We start from the raw sequence: 13,596 nt of genomic DNA, 5'->3' as shown, positions 1-13,596 counted from the left end.
TGAGGATACTTTACCAGTTTATACTCTCGGGATCCTATTTATGTGGTCATGTACCATGTCCATGTGTCTGTTAGAAATAGCATGAATGTTTAATACAACCTGTAATGTAATGTAATATAATGAGAGTGCAAATCATTACATTGCTTATATCATTATCAGTGGAATCATAATCATGTTCACAAAGTGCTTTATAAACTGAGAGAAACAAAGCACAGATCAAGCAGTAAGGGCAACAACACAACCTTTAAAGACAAGAATTCAGTTAAAAACAAATTACAATCTCCTACAAAAAATGTGTCTTCAAGGGTGATTTAAATGCAGGCACTGGACTTTGGTATCCAGAAATGTGAAATGTGACAGGCTATTGCACAGTGTAAAGGCTCCTTTGGTGAATGCTTGATCAATTTTTTTTAGGTATAAAATGAGGAACAGCCAAGAATAGCTTTTCCTGAGGCTCTGTGCTGTGCTTTGTTTCATGTGAGGTTGAAAGGTCTTAAATGTAGCCAAGCACTAAATTTAAACTAAACTAAGCTTTCATGTGTAAAAGACCTTGCTCGGTGAAAACTTGAAATCAGTCATATAAGTGACAGGTAACCAGTGAAGTGCAGCAAAGATTCAGGTATGGTGGTCTTGTTTGGCACCTGTTGAGGTGTGAGTGGGATAAAGGTATGATGTAATATTCTGTAATTTGAAAAAAAAAAGCCCTCAATATGTACATTCAGTATGTGTGAGTGCTGGAGAGTAGGTTAGTGTTTCCATTAGACAGCGCAGTCAGCTCGTCCTGACTAGCATTTTTTTGAATCTTGGTCAGTTTAACCGCAAGGTTTATCAGCTCTATCACATTTGCTCCAACCCCACCAGGCAATAGGAGCAATTACATCACACAGTCCTATAGCTGTCACCCTGGAGATACAGCTGTGACTGTATAGTGCAATATTTCCACTCAGTCTGTAAGACTATATGGTTCATACAGGTCATACAACCTGTTAAAAAAAAAAAAAAAAAAAAAAAATCCCAATAATGAAATTTGGCATTTCACATAGTTCACTATATATCGGTGATGGTTTACTGACATGGCATGGTTGCTTTCTCTACATAAGTCATTTATTTACATTTCTAAAGATCATGTATTGATCTGAAATGACACTAAAGCTATAGAAAGGAACATAATCAATATTTATGCAAAGACTGAGAGTGACAATAGAGTGAATGGGAAGATGGTGTGGAGCTGATAGAGGAATAGATGTTGCAAAGCAATGGGTGACAAGACAGAGGACATACAGCCAGACATATTTATAGACAGTGACAAATTGATAGTGAGAGTGTGCAGCAGAAAGCAGGGAGACAGATAGTGGAGGAGAGAGGGAGAGAGAGGGAGTGGGCAGGGCTCTAGGTATGTGAGAACAGCAGCACACTGGGCCAGTGGGACAGAGAGAGCGAGGGAGAGGGAGGGAGAGAGGGAGAGGAAAAGAAGGGAAGAGCAGAGGGAGGGGAGCAAGGGAGTGTGTGTTAACGTGTGAGTGTGTGTGTGTATGAAATCAGCCCGAGTACAAGTGCAAAAACAAGGAGCAAGGGAGAGAGATGCTTGAAGAGGATGAGGAGTAGCAGGGCGAGGCAGCAGCGAGAGGCAGTGTGTGTGTGTGTGTGTGAGGAACAGAGTAGTGTGTGAACTGAGGGATGCAGACATGGCTCTGTGAGAGGGAGCAGCACAGCAACGGTAACCATGCTGAGCCCCAAGATAAAACAGGCACGCCGGGGTAAGCACAGTCCCTCCTCCCCTTTCCTTATCACTCTCATTCTCTATTATCTCTTTTTTCTTTCTGTCCTTTCTGTAGCCTGTCTGTCTTCCTCTCACTCTCTGTCTCTGCAGAGCTCTACAGTATGTCTGTCCTGCTCTCTTTGTGATAGTGTAACAGTAGATAGTATTCTTGCCGAGGCTTTTATGGATAATGACATCAAAAAGGTGCTACAGTGTCAAAATCACCAAGCGTCAACCCGTGTCCCAGTGGTATTTGTTTATTTGCAATGAACTGAGTTTACTTGCGCGATCGGAAGTGCTGAGGATGGGCATTATCCGGCGTATCCAGTGTTCAATGAGGCTTTACAGGCTCTACTACAGGATGATGTAATACCTAAGGTCCCTTGATTACACACTCCTCATTCCTAGGAGATTTAATCCAAATGGAGACACTGTGGGTTGCAATTACACAATGGCTCCCGGAAAGATGGCAAACTTGAAAATGTGCAGACATGATGACATACACCCTGGTTTTAGTGCATCTCTATTTGCTCATGGTTCATTATCGGTCTGGTAGGGTGGTTCTGAGCAGGTGATGGACTGGATGAGAGGTGGAAGCAGGATTTCCGAGCTCACTACTCTATACTATAATTACAACAGATGGCTGTAAAAAATAGTTCCTCTATCAAAGGGTAAAGTCCCTCAGTAACATGAACATTACATACATGCCTCTCACATGACTGTGTTGCGATGAATATGGAAGCTGTAAATCACAAGACCAACTCTGCACTGAGATAATCATCATACAAAGAATAAACACTCTTCACAGTGGATGGTTGCTGGACTGATGGGATGTGCTGTGTCAGATGGCTTGGTGGTTTGGTGGGGTTTTAATTGTCCATTAGAGGAATGGAGGGAGTCTCCATGGCTGATGTTGGGAGGGTCCTAGGATGCTGGACTAAAACCTGCTTCATCCTGCCTTAAAAAGGGGCTACGCATCTTAAAGGAATGTGATTGTACTGCAAAAATCGCCATCTTAATGAGTAATTTAGCCACACAAGAGTGTTAGAATGTCATTTTTTCTTGAAAGAAGTGAAAAAATCTGCTAGTGAGATGAGAAATCCCCACTTGTTTCCAATGCAGTTTCACTTGTTATAGGACTCTTTCTGGGAAGAGGTATAAATATGTTGGAACAGCCCACTAGTGTCAAGAAAATTTGATTCAAGAAAACTCTGGAGACAATTTGATCACCACTGGAAACAAGTGGGATTATCTCATCCCACAGGCAGATTTTTTTCATTTGTTTTGTGGGGTAGTATATGGGATTCAGCGGGGAATTTTAGTGTCTTTTGGTCTAAATGCTGTTCTTGAGGTTTTCCTACTCTGCCAATGACAAAAAATCTGGGAATAACACTGTGTCCTTGCAATGTATTCAATTTTTTTGGCATGAAAGTTGCCATATTTGGTGATATTAGAGATTTTCTATCAGCAACTGCAAACCAAACATTGTAGTGTCAATATCACCTTCCAGAAACTCATATCAGTTGAACCCATAGTGCATTTGAGTGTATTTGAGAGTGTGTGTGTGTGCGCGTGTGTCCGTGTATGTGTGAGTGAGAGTGTGAGTGAGTGTGTTGGTGTTTTGCCTGGAAGTTGTCGTCCTACTCTCCTACTTTAGCAGTGAAAGTACATCCATAAAAAATGATAGGAGGGGAAAGTATCTGTTCTTCCCCTTCACGCACACAGTTGGCGAGTTCAGCAGCCACTTCAGTGTGCTTGCCACGTCTGTGTGCTTGCCATCTCTCATCTGCTATAATGGTATTCTCCTTTGATTAGATTCCCAGCTCCGCTCCACTCTGACCCTTTTATACACCATCACTCAAAGGAAATACAGACAGCATCAGAGAGCGAGCTTTGTCCACAGAAGCTTGTATAGACCAGACCAGAATCTTAAAGCGGGGAAGTGCTGTGAGTGTAATGACACTGAGTCAGGATGTCACGGTAAAATTCAGAGTAAACATATACACAGTAAGTACAGAGTTAAGTCACAGCAGGTGTTGTGGCTGAGGCATCTCTCCATTCTCCTTCATTTGAATGAATATAAATGTAGGGACTCTGAGGCAAGTGGTAATGAGCAATTTAATTTAGCAGGATGTGATAATTTTAGAGCACATTACAAGAAGAAGAAAGTTACAGCAGCACCATGAAGAACACTAAAATATTAATGTAATTTTATAATTTCCTCCAGACTAAATTAATCATAGATGATACATTATCCAAAAAAGTAGCGGTTCTGTGTGGCCAAATGGGCTGATGGTGCAGCATACCTTCATAACGAATGATATCAAATCAGACTTATTATTATGACCAACGATATAGTTGAAATGCTCGTAAGAATGACCAGTAATATGTTTGTGAGAACAACACTTTTAAATAATATCTATATAATTTGGAATAATTGTTCATTTCATTTGATATAAAATATCTACCCCTTGAAAAAAATGACAATCACCCAGAGTCTATCATTATTAGTAATTAATAATCTGGCATGTCAGTGGATAGAAGTATCTACATTTTTTATGTAAAGCAATGCATATTATGTAACATGGTTCCCTCCCCAAATAAAAAGCATTTGCCGTAAATGCCACTTGAATTATTACAATGAATGACCGAGAATAATCTGTGCACACTTGTGTTGGGACGCTGACAGCAGCATAAAAACCAGTTCCTCTCTGAGATTTCCTGCCTGTTTTAAAGATATGGCCAGGCCGTGTCCGTTATATTTATAGACCTTGCTCTGCCTGATTCGGCTCTCAGCATACAGTCTTGTTAATGACTGCAGCACATATTCTCTTCTCCCTTCCCAGCAATCATGACTCTGCAAATGAAGGACACGCAGAAAAGGGAGAAATAAAATGAGGTGGCCAGACAGGACAGGCTGATATGAGAGGAAGGGAGAGGAAACAGGAGAGAGAAATAGAAAAAGAGATGGAGGCCAGGCCCCACTCCCTACCCCTGCTGTCCTCAGCAGAAAGCGAGATGCAATTAACAGGAAAAAAGAAGTCATTGATTTCTCTCTCTCTGTCTCTGTCTCTCACTCTCTCTCCCTCTCTCTCTCTCTCTCTCTCTCTCTCTCTCTCTCCCTCCTTCTCTGGCTTTATGGTGTGTCGCTTTGCTTCCTCTATACATTAGCATACAGATGCAAATACATAATCCATGCTTTTAATCAGCCTGTTATGCTTGATGTGCAAACTGATCCAAAGCAAAACTCTTCTTTGTTTAGAGCAGTATGATGGGAAATATCTCCCCTAGTTAATGATGTCTGAAACAAATGATAAAATGTTTGGGAGTAAATTGATTGCAATTGAAAATGGGATTTCTATGCTGCTAAGTGGAGGCCATGCCTCAGTTGATGGGTCTAGTAGTTTAAGAGGAAATCTGGATGCATGGTTGGGGCTGTGGGCTTAGCTCTGCCCAAGGGAGACTTCTATGAATAATGATTTTGGATGCTCTCTGGGTGAATTTGTAGAGTCACAGGAGGAGAACAAAGAGAGAAAATCCTAAAATAATATGTACTCTCTCTCTGTGCTGTTCCCTCTCTCTGTCTTTCACTGTCACTCTAATTTCTATAATTCTGTGCTTTTGCTTGACTTCTCTTTTCTTCTTTTCTTTCTGTGTGTATAACGTGTGTGTGTGTGTGTGTGTGTGTGTGTGTGTGTGTGTGTGTGTGTGTGTGTCCAACCAGCCCGGTCCAAGAGCATGGTGCTGGGAGAGCTGTCTCGGGTTTCCAGGCCGTGCTCTCCTCTGGACCAAGAGAGGGCACTGAAGGCCGGCTGGCTAAAGAGACAGCGGAGCATCATGAAGAACTGGCAGCTGCGCTGGTTTGTCCTGCGCACCGAGGCTCTGTATTTCTACAAGGACCAGGATGAAACAAAGGCACAGGTGATACTCATATTTTACCCAGGAGTAAAAAAAAAAAAAAAAAAAAAAAATCAGACAAGACAATGTAAGACAGGAAAACAGATCTTTGATGTCACCTGTTGCCCTGGGAACCTGCACTGTTGTATGTTGTCTGTTTGGATTAATTTGGCTACATACTTCATGTTTAATGCTTCAAAAATTCTTTGACTGATTTTGTGCCTTAGAGCTAGTCTAACCTCTCTGTGCTCTTCTGAAAATAGCTCATTTATTCTTTTGAATGAAGGTGACAAAATAACTGTTCACGTTGCCCTCAAATAAACACTATTCAGGACTGCATCACTACAATGTTTAAAGCCCAATATTTATTGTGACATGACCTTGGCTTTGTATTTTTGCTGTCAGTCTGGAAATTTGCCCAGTACATGGCGTATTGAATAAGGAATAAGAAATTATATTATTATTTTTTTTTTTTTTTAAAGGTGTGCTTTGCAAAATCACAGAGGGTCAATTGAAGTGAGGATCATGTGGACAGAAAAAAAATGGAATAAGCGTGAAATATGATGGCTTTGCCTACATTGTTTTGGTAGTCAGCCAGATTCACCATTATGCCCTTATTCCAAATTTCTTGTCAGTTGAGTCTAAACAGAGCTCACTTCAGTCAAACCTCAGTATTGTATTGTGCACCTTTAAATACAGATTATCCTCCATTAAGGCATCTACACACTGTGCATTGTAGTTCTAGTCTGTTGTTGTTGCCCTGCCAAACTGTCCGTCTGATGGTTAATGTGGTAACCAGATGTCCTCTGGTCCTGCTGTATTCACAGTCAGAGCACTTAGCAGGTGACCTTTGACCCTATCTATGCCGGAAGGGGGGGCTCAGAAATGCAAGTAGATGAGAAAATGGCAGAGGGGTAAATAAATGGAGAAATGTTTCCCTGAGTCATGCCTCATCTCGCGCCATCACATCATTACTTCCCTCTTCTGGACCGATGCCCAGAGCACCAGCACACTCAGGAGTCTATAACGTTCAACATGCAGTACACATCCCATCCCAGAGCCACTAATTGATTTCTTGTTTGGCCCTTGAATACTGTACATGGGTACCAATGTTTTCCTCCCACCTGCCTGCCTGCCCGTCTATCTAACTGTCTGTCTGTCCCCACCATTTCCTCACCTGTCGTCTGCAGGGTTGTATTCCTCTCCAGGGCAGTCAGGTCAATGAGCTGCCTGCCAATCAGGACGAGCCTGGTCGCCACCTTTTTGAAATAGTTCCAGGTGAGTTGGCATGGTGACAATAAATGGTATAACCTGATGCCTCCCTGTGGTGCACATTAAGTTAGTAAGTAAACCTTGTTCAAGTGAAGCTGGGCCAGAGCCTAAGACATGATAAAGATATTACATCTAATATTGTTTGCCACCAAAACGTATAAAACCCAGTTGTCCTGACTATATTTCTGTGGTCAGCTAAATACGGATGACTCACAAGACATTATTATCTGGACGATAGGCTAAATAGACACACTGCAAAATCCATCTGAATGAGTAATTTAGTCTCATCGTACAGTTAAAATCTTCTTCTTGTTTTTTTTTAAAAGAAGTCAAATGATCTACCAACGATAACTGATGAGATGATCCTGCTTCTCTCCAATTCTAATCAACTTGCTTATACAATTTTCTTGAATCAAGTGTCATTTTCTTGATACTAATGGCATAATCTGCATAATTTTGCTTTTTTTTTTTTTTTAAACATATTTACACTTAATTTTTTACAGTATGTAGGTCACCAAAACTATCACCTTAGACGGCTTGGATTCTATCTTGATCTGATTTAATTTATATATGGCTTCCAAATAAATTTCTTCGTATTTTTACTTGATCCTTCTTCTCCATTTCAGTCATAAAAACTACACCATCAATTTGGACTCAGGCTAAAGTATTGTGAGTGTCACACTCGACACACGAGTTTTAGTATGATTTTATGGCTGACGAAACCACAAACCTTCTAATATCTGTGTAGACACTTTAACCATTAACCACTGATCTGATATAGGGTTTGATGTATGAGTGTCTCTGTGTGTCTTTGATGTGGTAATCATACTGTACACACAGATAATCAGATTGTCTGTGCGATAAAGTCAAAGAGAGAGTGAACTGATGTCTGTGGGTCTCACAGACTGCAACACATGCACATAATATGAAGTGCGGCAGAGAGGATGTGATGGCCATGGCCATGTGTCTGAGAGCTCAACAATGGCTTTATTCATTCCTGCTGTTGACAGCGTGGGGTTGGTATGATTTTAGTCAGAGCAGTGTACAGTATGCACACTGACTGGGCTTGCTCGGAAGAAAACAAGCAGAAGAGGAAGGAAGGAAGGAAGAAAGAAAGAGTAAAAGGAAGAGACTGGACTTGGATATTTTTTTTTATCTGACATAGACTACATTGTTGGAAGATGGATGTGGTACCGCACACATAGTTAGTGGCTGTGATGGTAATGTCTCCCTTTGGCTCTACATTGCGGAATGGCGTCTTGTGTCACCTTGGCACAGATTCACCTGCAAGCACCCGTTCCCCTGTAAGGCTTGTGGATAGCTGGCACAGCTAAGTTGTAGCCCTTTTTTACTCCCCGCCATAGAGCCAACATGGGCCATGGCTGCTGCAGGTTCACCAAAAGCCCTGTGGTTTATCCTGAGGGCGAGGTCTCCATTAATACCAGCAGTAAGTACAGTACATCTTTCACGTCTTAAATTATTGAAGAGGTGGATATATTGTCAATATGTTTTAGCACTCAGTACCTTGGAACGCAGACTGTGCTGTCAAATAGTTTGCTATAGCACTGATATGGATTTGTGCACACTGCCTTGCTATGATTATTTTGTGTGGTTAAGATGCATATCAGACACTTTGCACTTATGCAAATACAGACACACACACACACAAAATACAAGTATCAGTTCTATCAGTTGTGTTTTTGTTGAGCACTTTTCCATAACCTGGTGAAGTTTATCTTTTTATCACTGTGGTCAGAATTGACAGGATCTTGGTGTATAATTTGACCCTCACAGTAGCTGAAGTGAAAGGCAGCTCAGAATGGAATATGCCACTGATAGAAACAGTCCATGAATAAACATACTGTATTAGTAGCCCTGCAGAAACAAGCCTCCAGCTCTTGGCTCATATGTGCAGAGAAACAACCTTAATAATTGCACTGTGGCTGACAATGTAGGCATGTTGCTTGTCTCTCTGCACCCATCACTGTTTCTGCTTTGGGGAATTTGTCGTATATGCCAGTTAAAGTGCATGCTGCTCATTACTGAGATCCACAGACATACACATACACATGAATACTCACATACACACAGCAGGAGGAAAATGCTGCCTAATGACCTTTGTTCATCAACACACAATATCCAGTCATAGTACACAATATGAATGTCAGTCAGTCTGACTACTGATTCCCATTTGGCAATTTTGGGTGGGGATCACTATGCACAACTTTGCATGGTTACTTGGTGATCATGGGTGGGGCTGCATAGTAGAAACTGGAACACGCTGCATCATCAGCGGGTCTGCACATTTTTATAGATTTGTAGAAAGAATACACTCCACTATAGGTATAGGTGTGTGAATGAACTGTATACTGTGTGTATGCATGTTTAAGGTGTAGAATGTGTCAGCTGAGAGAGAGTGTTAGTGGAATAACAATGAAAAGAGAGGCAGAAAAAGGTTTTGGGTAGAAAGAGAAGCAGTTGAGTGAGAAGCATGGTGCAGTTGCTGGTGTCCACAGGGACCACCGGCCTTTCTGGGTCATTTCTCTCACACACAACCATACACTATGCACCGCAGCGCGGGACTTAGTAATGAATGCAGGTACTCCTACATACATAGCAAAGTGTCTCTACTTACAACATCTAGTGCATTTGGAATCTCTTTTGAAATGTGGTTTCCATTGGCACAAATGTAACAACATTTCAGGAATAGCAGCTTTGATGCTTTTAGCTCCATCTGAAAATAAGTTGCTGCTTGCACCTCTTCAAAAGCAAGTGATTACAAAGTCACGTAAATGTGTAATCAAAGCTAGACTGAAATGTCAGAGCGGGCGGTATCAAGCTGTGTGCACCCGGAGGGGGCAGAGGCAGAACCGACCATCTCTCTCTTTGTACCTGACAGGGGTTCTGGAGCTAATGAGGTTATCAAAAATAGTCACGTTTTTGGGGTAGAGTCACTTGCTAGAAGATGGTAGCAGTTCATGTGATCAATGCAGTAATTATCAAAAGCAGTATTAATTTCATGTATCATTCTGCATATTTACAGCATTTTGATTTTGCATGTATTAATAATTTCTGCTGACATTTTCTCCCATTGATCCACAGTTTGCAATTAATGCAGTTGTGATTTCAGGGGGAAGTGGAGAAAAGGATCGAACAGGTATCAGCCATGAGTCTTTCCTGCTAATGGCCAGCTCCCAGAGTGACATGGAGGAGTGGGTCAGAGCCATACGCAGAGCTATATGGGCCCCACTCGGAGGGGGTAAGAACCTCAGAGTTTGGCACACACATATGCACACACATATGCACAAAAATGCATGTCTTTTAATTCAAGTACATCTATTCACAATCATCTGTGTGCTGTAATTAACTAAATAAATGAATGATGCAGCCATAAAAATGCATAGAGGAGATTTTGCATACAGTCACTGAAACATTTTTAAAGGAGGATAGGCACTCAACTCACCTTTGGTAATGTAATTATTTTTATTTAATCATTTTATTGACAGTAGTGAGGGAGATACATGACACATGAGGCTGTGTGTTGTGTGGTTACAGGTGTCTTTGGGCAGCACCTGGAGGAGACCATGCTGTGTGAAAACCAATGTGGCCCCCAGCGACCGGTCCCTGTGCTGGTGGAACAGTGTGTGTGTTTCATTCGTCAGCGGGGGCTTGAGGAAGAGGGGCTATTCAGGGCCCCGGGGCAGACCAATCACGTTCGAGAGCTGCAGGATGCATTTGATCGTGGTGAGAAGCCGGTGTTGGACAGGTGAGGCAGTGATATATTTGGGCATTTGCTGCATGTGTCACACAATTTTCCACATTGTCCGCTGGCTTGAATTCTATAATGCTAGCTGAATTTCTAATGCTGTTTTCCTTGTGTTACAGTACCACAGATGTCCACACAGTGGCATCACTGCTAAAGCTTTACATACGGGAGCTGCCCGAGCCTGTAATTCCTTTCTCCAAATATACACAGTTCCTCTCTTGTGCTCAGCTACTGTTAAAGGACAAGGAAATGGCAAGCGAGTCTCTGTATTTTTCTCCCACCATCAATACCTATCAGTTTATGGGATGATTTTGCAAAATTGTCAGCTGAAACTGAAACATGTGGCTTCTTCTTTTTCAAGGGTATCGTAGAGCTTGGCAAGCAGGTGAAAGCCCTTCCTCAGGTCAACTACAACCTCCTTAAATACATCTGCAAGTAAGTAAGCAGTTAGCTAATATAAATCTCAAGGGATTTACTGTCAGTTTCATTTCCCATTATGTTTTGATGATTGAGAATTTACCGCCCTGTCATAATGGAGAAATAAATAGCTTGTCTTACACCTACATCCCTGCTGTCATCAGGGGGCGTGACATCAGTGATTGAGCACGAGTCCATTACTTGTCTCTTCTGCTTTCTGCATTTCTGTTCATATCAGCCAGTCCACCTACACCATGCCACAATCATGACTCACTTGTCTTTGTCATGAGAGTTTGATTTCCACAGAGTGAAAGAGATTGAAGGGTTTGTAATTATTTTAGAGAGTGAGTTCAGCACTGAAGATCTTATCCAGAAGTGGATTTCTCTTTAGCAGTCAAATTATTTTTTCTCTGTCGGGTCAGGTTTCTGGATGAAGTGCAGTCCCACTCCAATGAGAATAAGATGAGTGTTCAGAACCTAGCAACTGTGTTCGGACCTAATATCCTTCGGCCCAGAGTGGAGGATCCAGTCACCATGATGGAGGGTATAGGATCATGTTAAATCATTTATCTGTTACATCACACAACTCATCCAATATGAACATTTTTGTAAAATGTATTGAGCAATATCATAATATTTCTCCCTCTTTGTCTTGTTAAACAGGAAGCTCTCATGTACAACACTTAATGACCGTGCTGATCAGTGAACACGCCCGCCTCTACCAGCGGGAGGAGCCTGAAACAGAGACCAAGACTGCCACACAGCTACCGCAGAGCCCTGGCCAACGCTGCAAGGTAGAATGGGTCTCACAAGAAGATGCTGCTCCCCAACAATGTCTCTCCTCAGGATCCTGCTCCAAACCTCCTGAAGAGGACCTGCAATCAAACACACCCCTTACAGAGAGTAAGCAGTTTGAACCAAGTCCCCATAGTGCACCAGAGAAGGGTGAGGATAGCCAGACTGAAGGGAGGGGTAAGGCAAAGACAGAGGGGAAGGTGGATGGAAAAATGGAAGGGAAAAGTGAGGGGAAAGCTGGAAGTGGAGCAGCACTTAGTCCCAGTAAACAATCCAAAGCCCTACCCTCCTGGAGGTGCTCCTTCAAGGGTGGAGCAGGGTCTGGGGGGACAAGGGGAAAAATGGGGGGGTCGGCAGGGGATGTGTCCACAGCTGGTGGGAGCAATTGGCTGATGAACGGCCTGTCATCTCTGCGAGCTCACCGGCGCACCACCTCTTCTGGAGAAAGACTGAAAGACTCTACTCTGTCTCTTAAAGAGTCAACCCTCTCTCTTAAGGAGACTTCTCTTACACTCAAGGACTCCCACAGAGATTCTACTGAAGACCCCTCTCACTCTTCAACAAATGCATTACTTTCTCACAGAGCCCTCCTCCAATCCCACAGACTGTCTGCCTATGACAACGTTACAGTTGCCCCCTCAAGCCTGAGCTTACCCGCTGATGCCTCCATCTGGACCTCCTTTGAGATTTCATTGGCTGACCCAGAAGGAAATGATCAAGAGATGGTGTCAGAGCAGGGTCAAGACAAACCCACAGAGGCAACAGACAGTATCAATGCTCTGGATCACAGTGCGAACAGCGCTGGCACCGGCAGCGAGACTGAACCTGGGGATGATACCAACCTGGTGACTGAGCTCAAGCAGGAGCTGAAGATACAGAGGATGAGCTATGAAACCTGTATCTGCAAGTAAGAACTAATCTCTTGTCATTGCTCATCTATTGATCAATCAAAATCAGAGAACAACATGACAACATCAGAGTTATTAGTTCATACAGATACTTATCTCTTCCCTCTATCTTCTTTCAGGTTGGAGGAGTCCTGTTCTAAGTATCAGTCTCGAGTAAGCCGCCTTGAGGAGGAACTGGACCAGGAGAAGAAAAAGTTCCAGATGCTGGAGATCCGACTAAGGAACTCAGAAAGGGCTCATCAAGACGCAGAGAACCGGAATGTTCTCCTCCAGAAGGAAATGGAGGAGTTCTTCAAAACCCTGGGAGATCTAACCACAGGGACAGCACGGACCGACTAGACCAGACCGACCTGCCTTCATCTGGTCCATCAGAGGAGACTGGGGAATTCGATTACTGGAAGGAGGACCAGCCAGCCCCAAAGCTTTGAAGACCAAATACCTCTAGTGCAGTACTACTTGCTTCTGTGTCCTCTCTGGCATGGCCACCTAGTGCCTATACTGACCAGTGCCGGTGCCAAACTAGATCTCCTCTGGACCAAGCAGCTCTCATTGTCACACCTTTAACCATTCCATAAAATCTCTTACTATTAACATCATAAACCATGTGGCAGATTTTGTTTTGACTGTTTCCTTATGTAAGAGACCAGGAAAAGCCTTATTTATGCTAAATATGAGGTATGTTCACCCCATACTTTACTCTAGTTCAAATCACTGTTCATTTTCCCATTTGAAGTCACATGCTTGCAAGAAATGTCAACTTGAGAATAAAAAGGACAACATTG

General features: G+C 42.6%; 1 protein-coding gene across 1 annotated transcript; it reads left to right on the top strand.

Annotated features, from left to right (window-relative positions):
• Positions 1-1,629: 1,629 nt before the first annotated feature.
• Positions 1,630-13,586, top strand: arhgap22a (Rho GTPase activating protein 22a). The gene is made up of 10 exons (XM_030070084.1): positions 1,630-1,757; positions 5,484-5,680; positions 6,847-6,934; positions 10,059-10,187; positions 10,484-10,694; positions 10,814-10,946; positions 11,056-11,129; positions 11,534-11,655; positions 11,775-12,813; positions 12,934-13,586. The coding sequence occupies exons 1-10, from the start codon at positions 1,724-1,726 to the stop codon at positions 13,151-13,153; spliced, it is 2,247 nt and encodes a 748-aa protein (XP_029925944.1). The 5' UTR covers positions 1,630-1,723; the 3' UTR covers positions 13,154-13,586.
• The last annotated feature ends 10 nt before the right edge of the window (positions 13,587-13,596 follow it).

This window comes from Myripristis murdjan, chromosome 15, assembly GCF_902150065.1.
Source record: "Myripristis murdjan chromosome 15, fMyrMur1.1, whole genome shotgun sequence".
Lineage (NCBI taxonomy): Eukaryota > Metazoa > Chordata > Actinopteri > Holocentriformes > Holocentridae > Myripristis > Myripristis murdjan.
The sequence above is the reverse complement of the archived record's forward strand: the minus strand, read 5'-3'. Positions and strand labels throughout refer to the sequence as shown.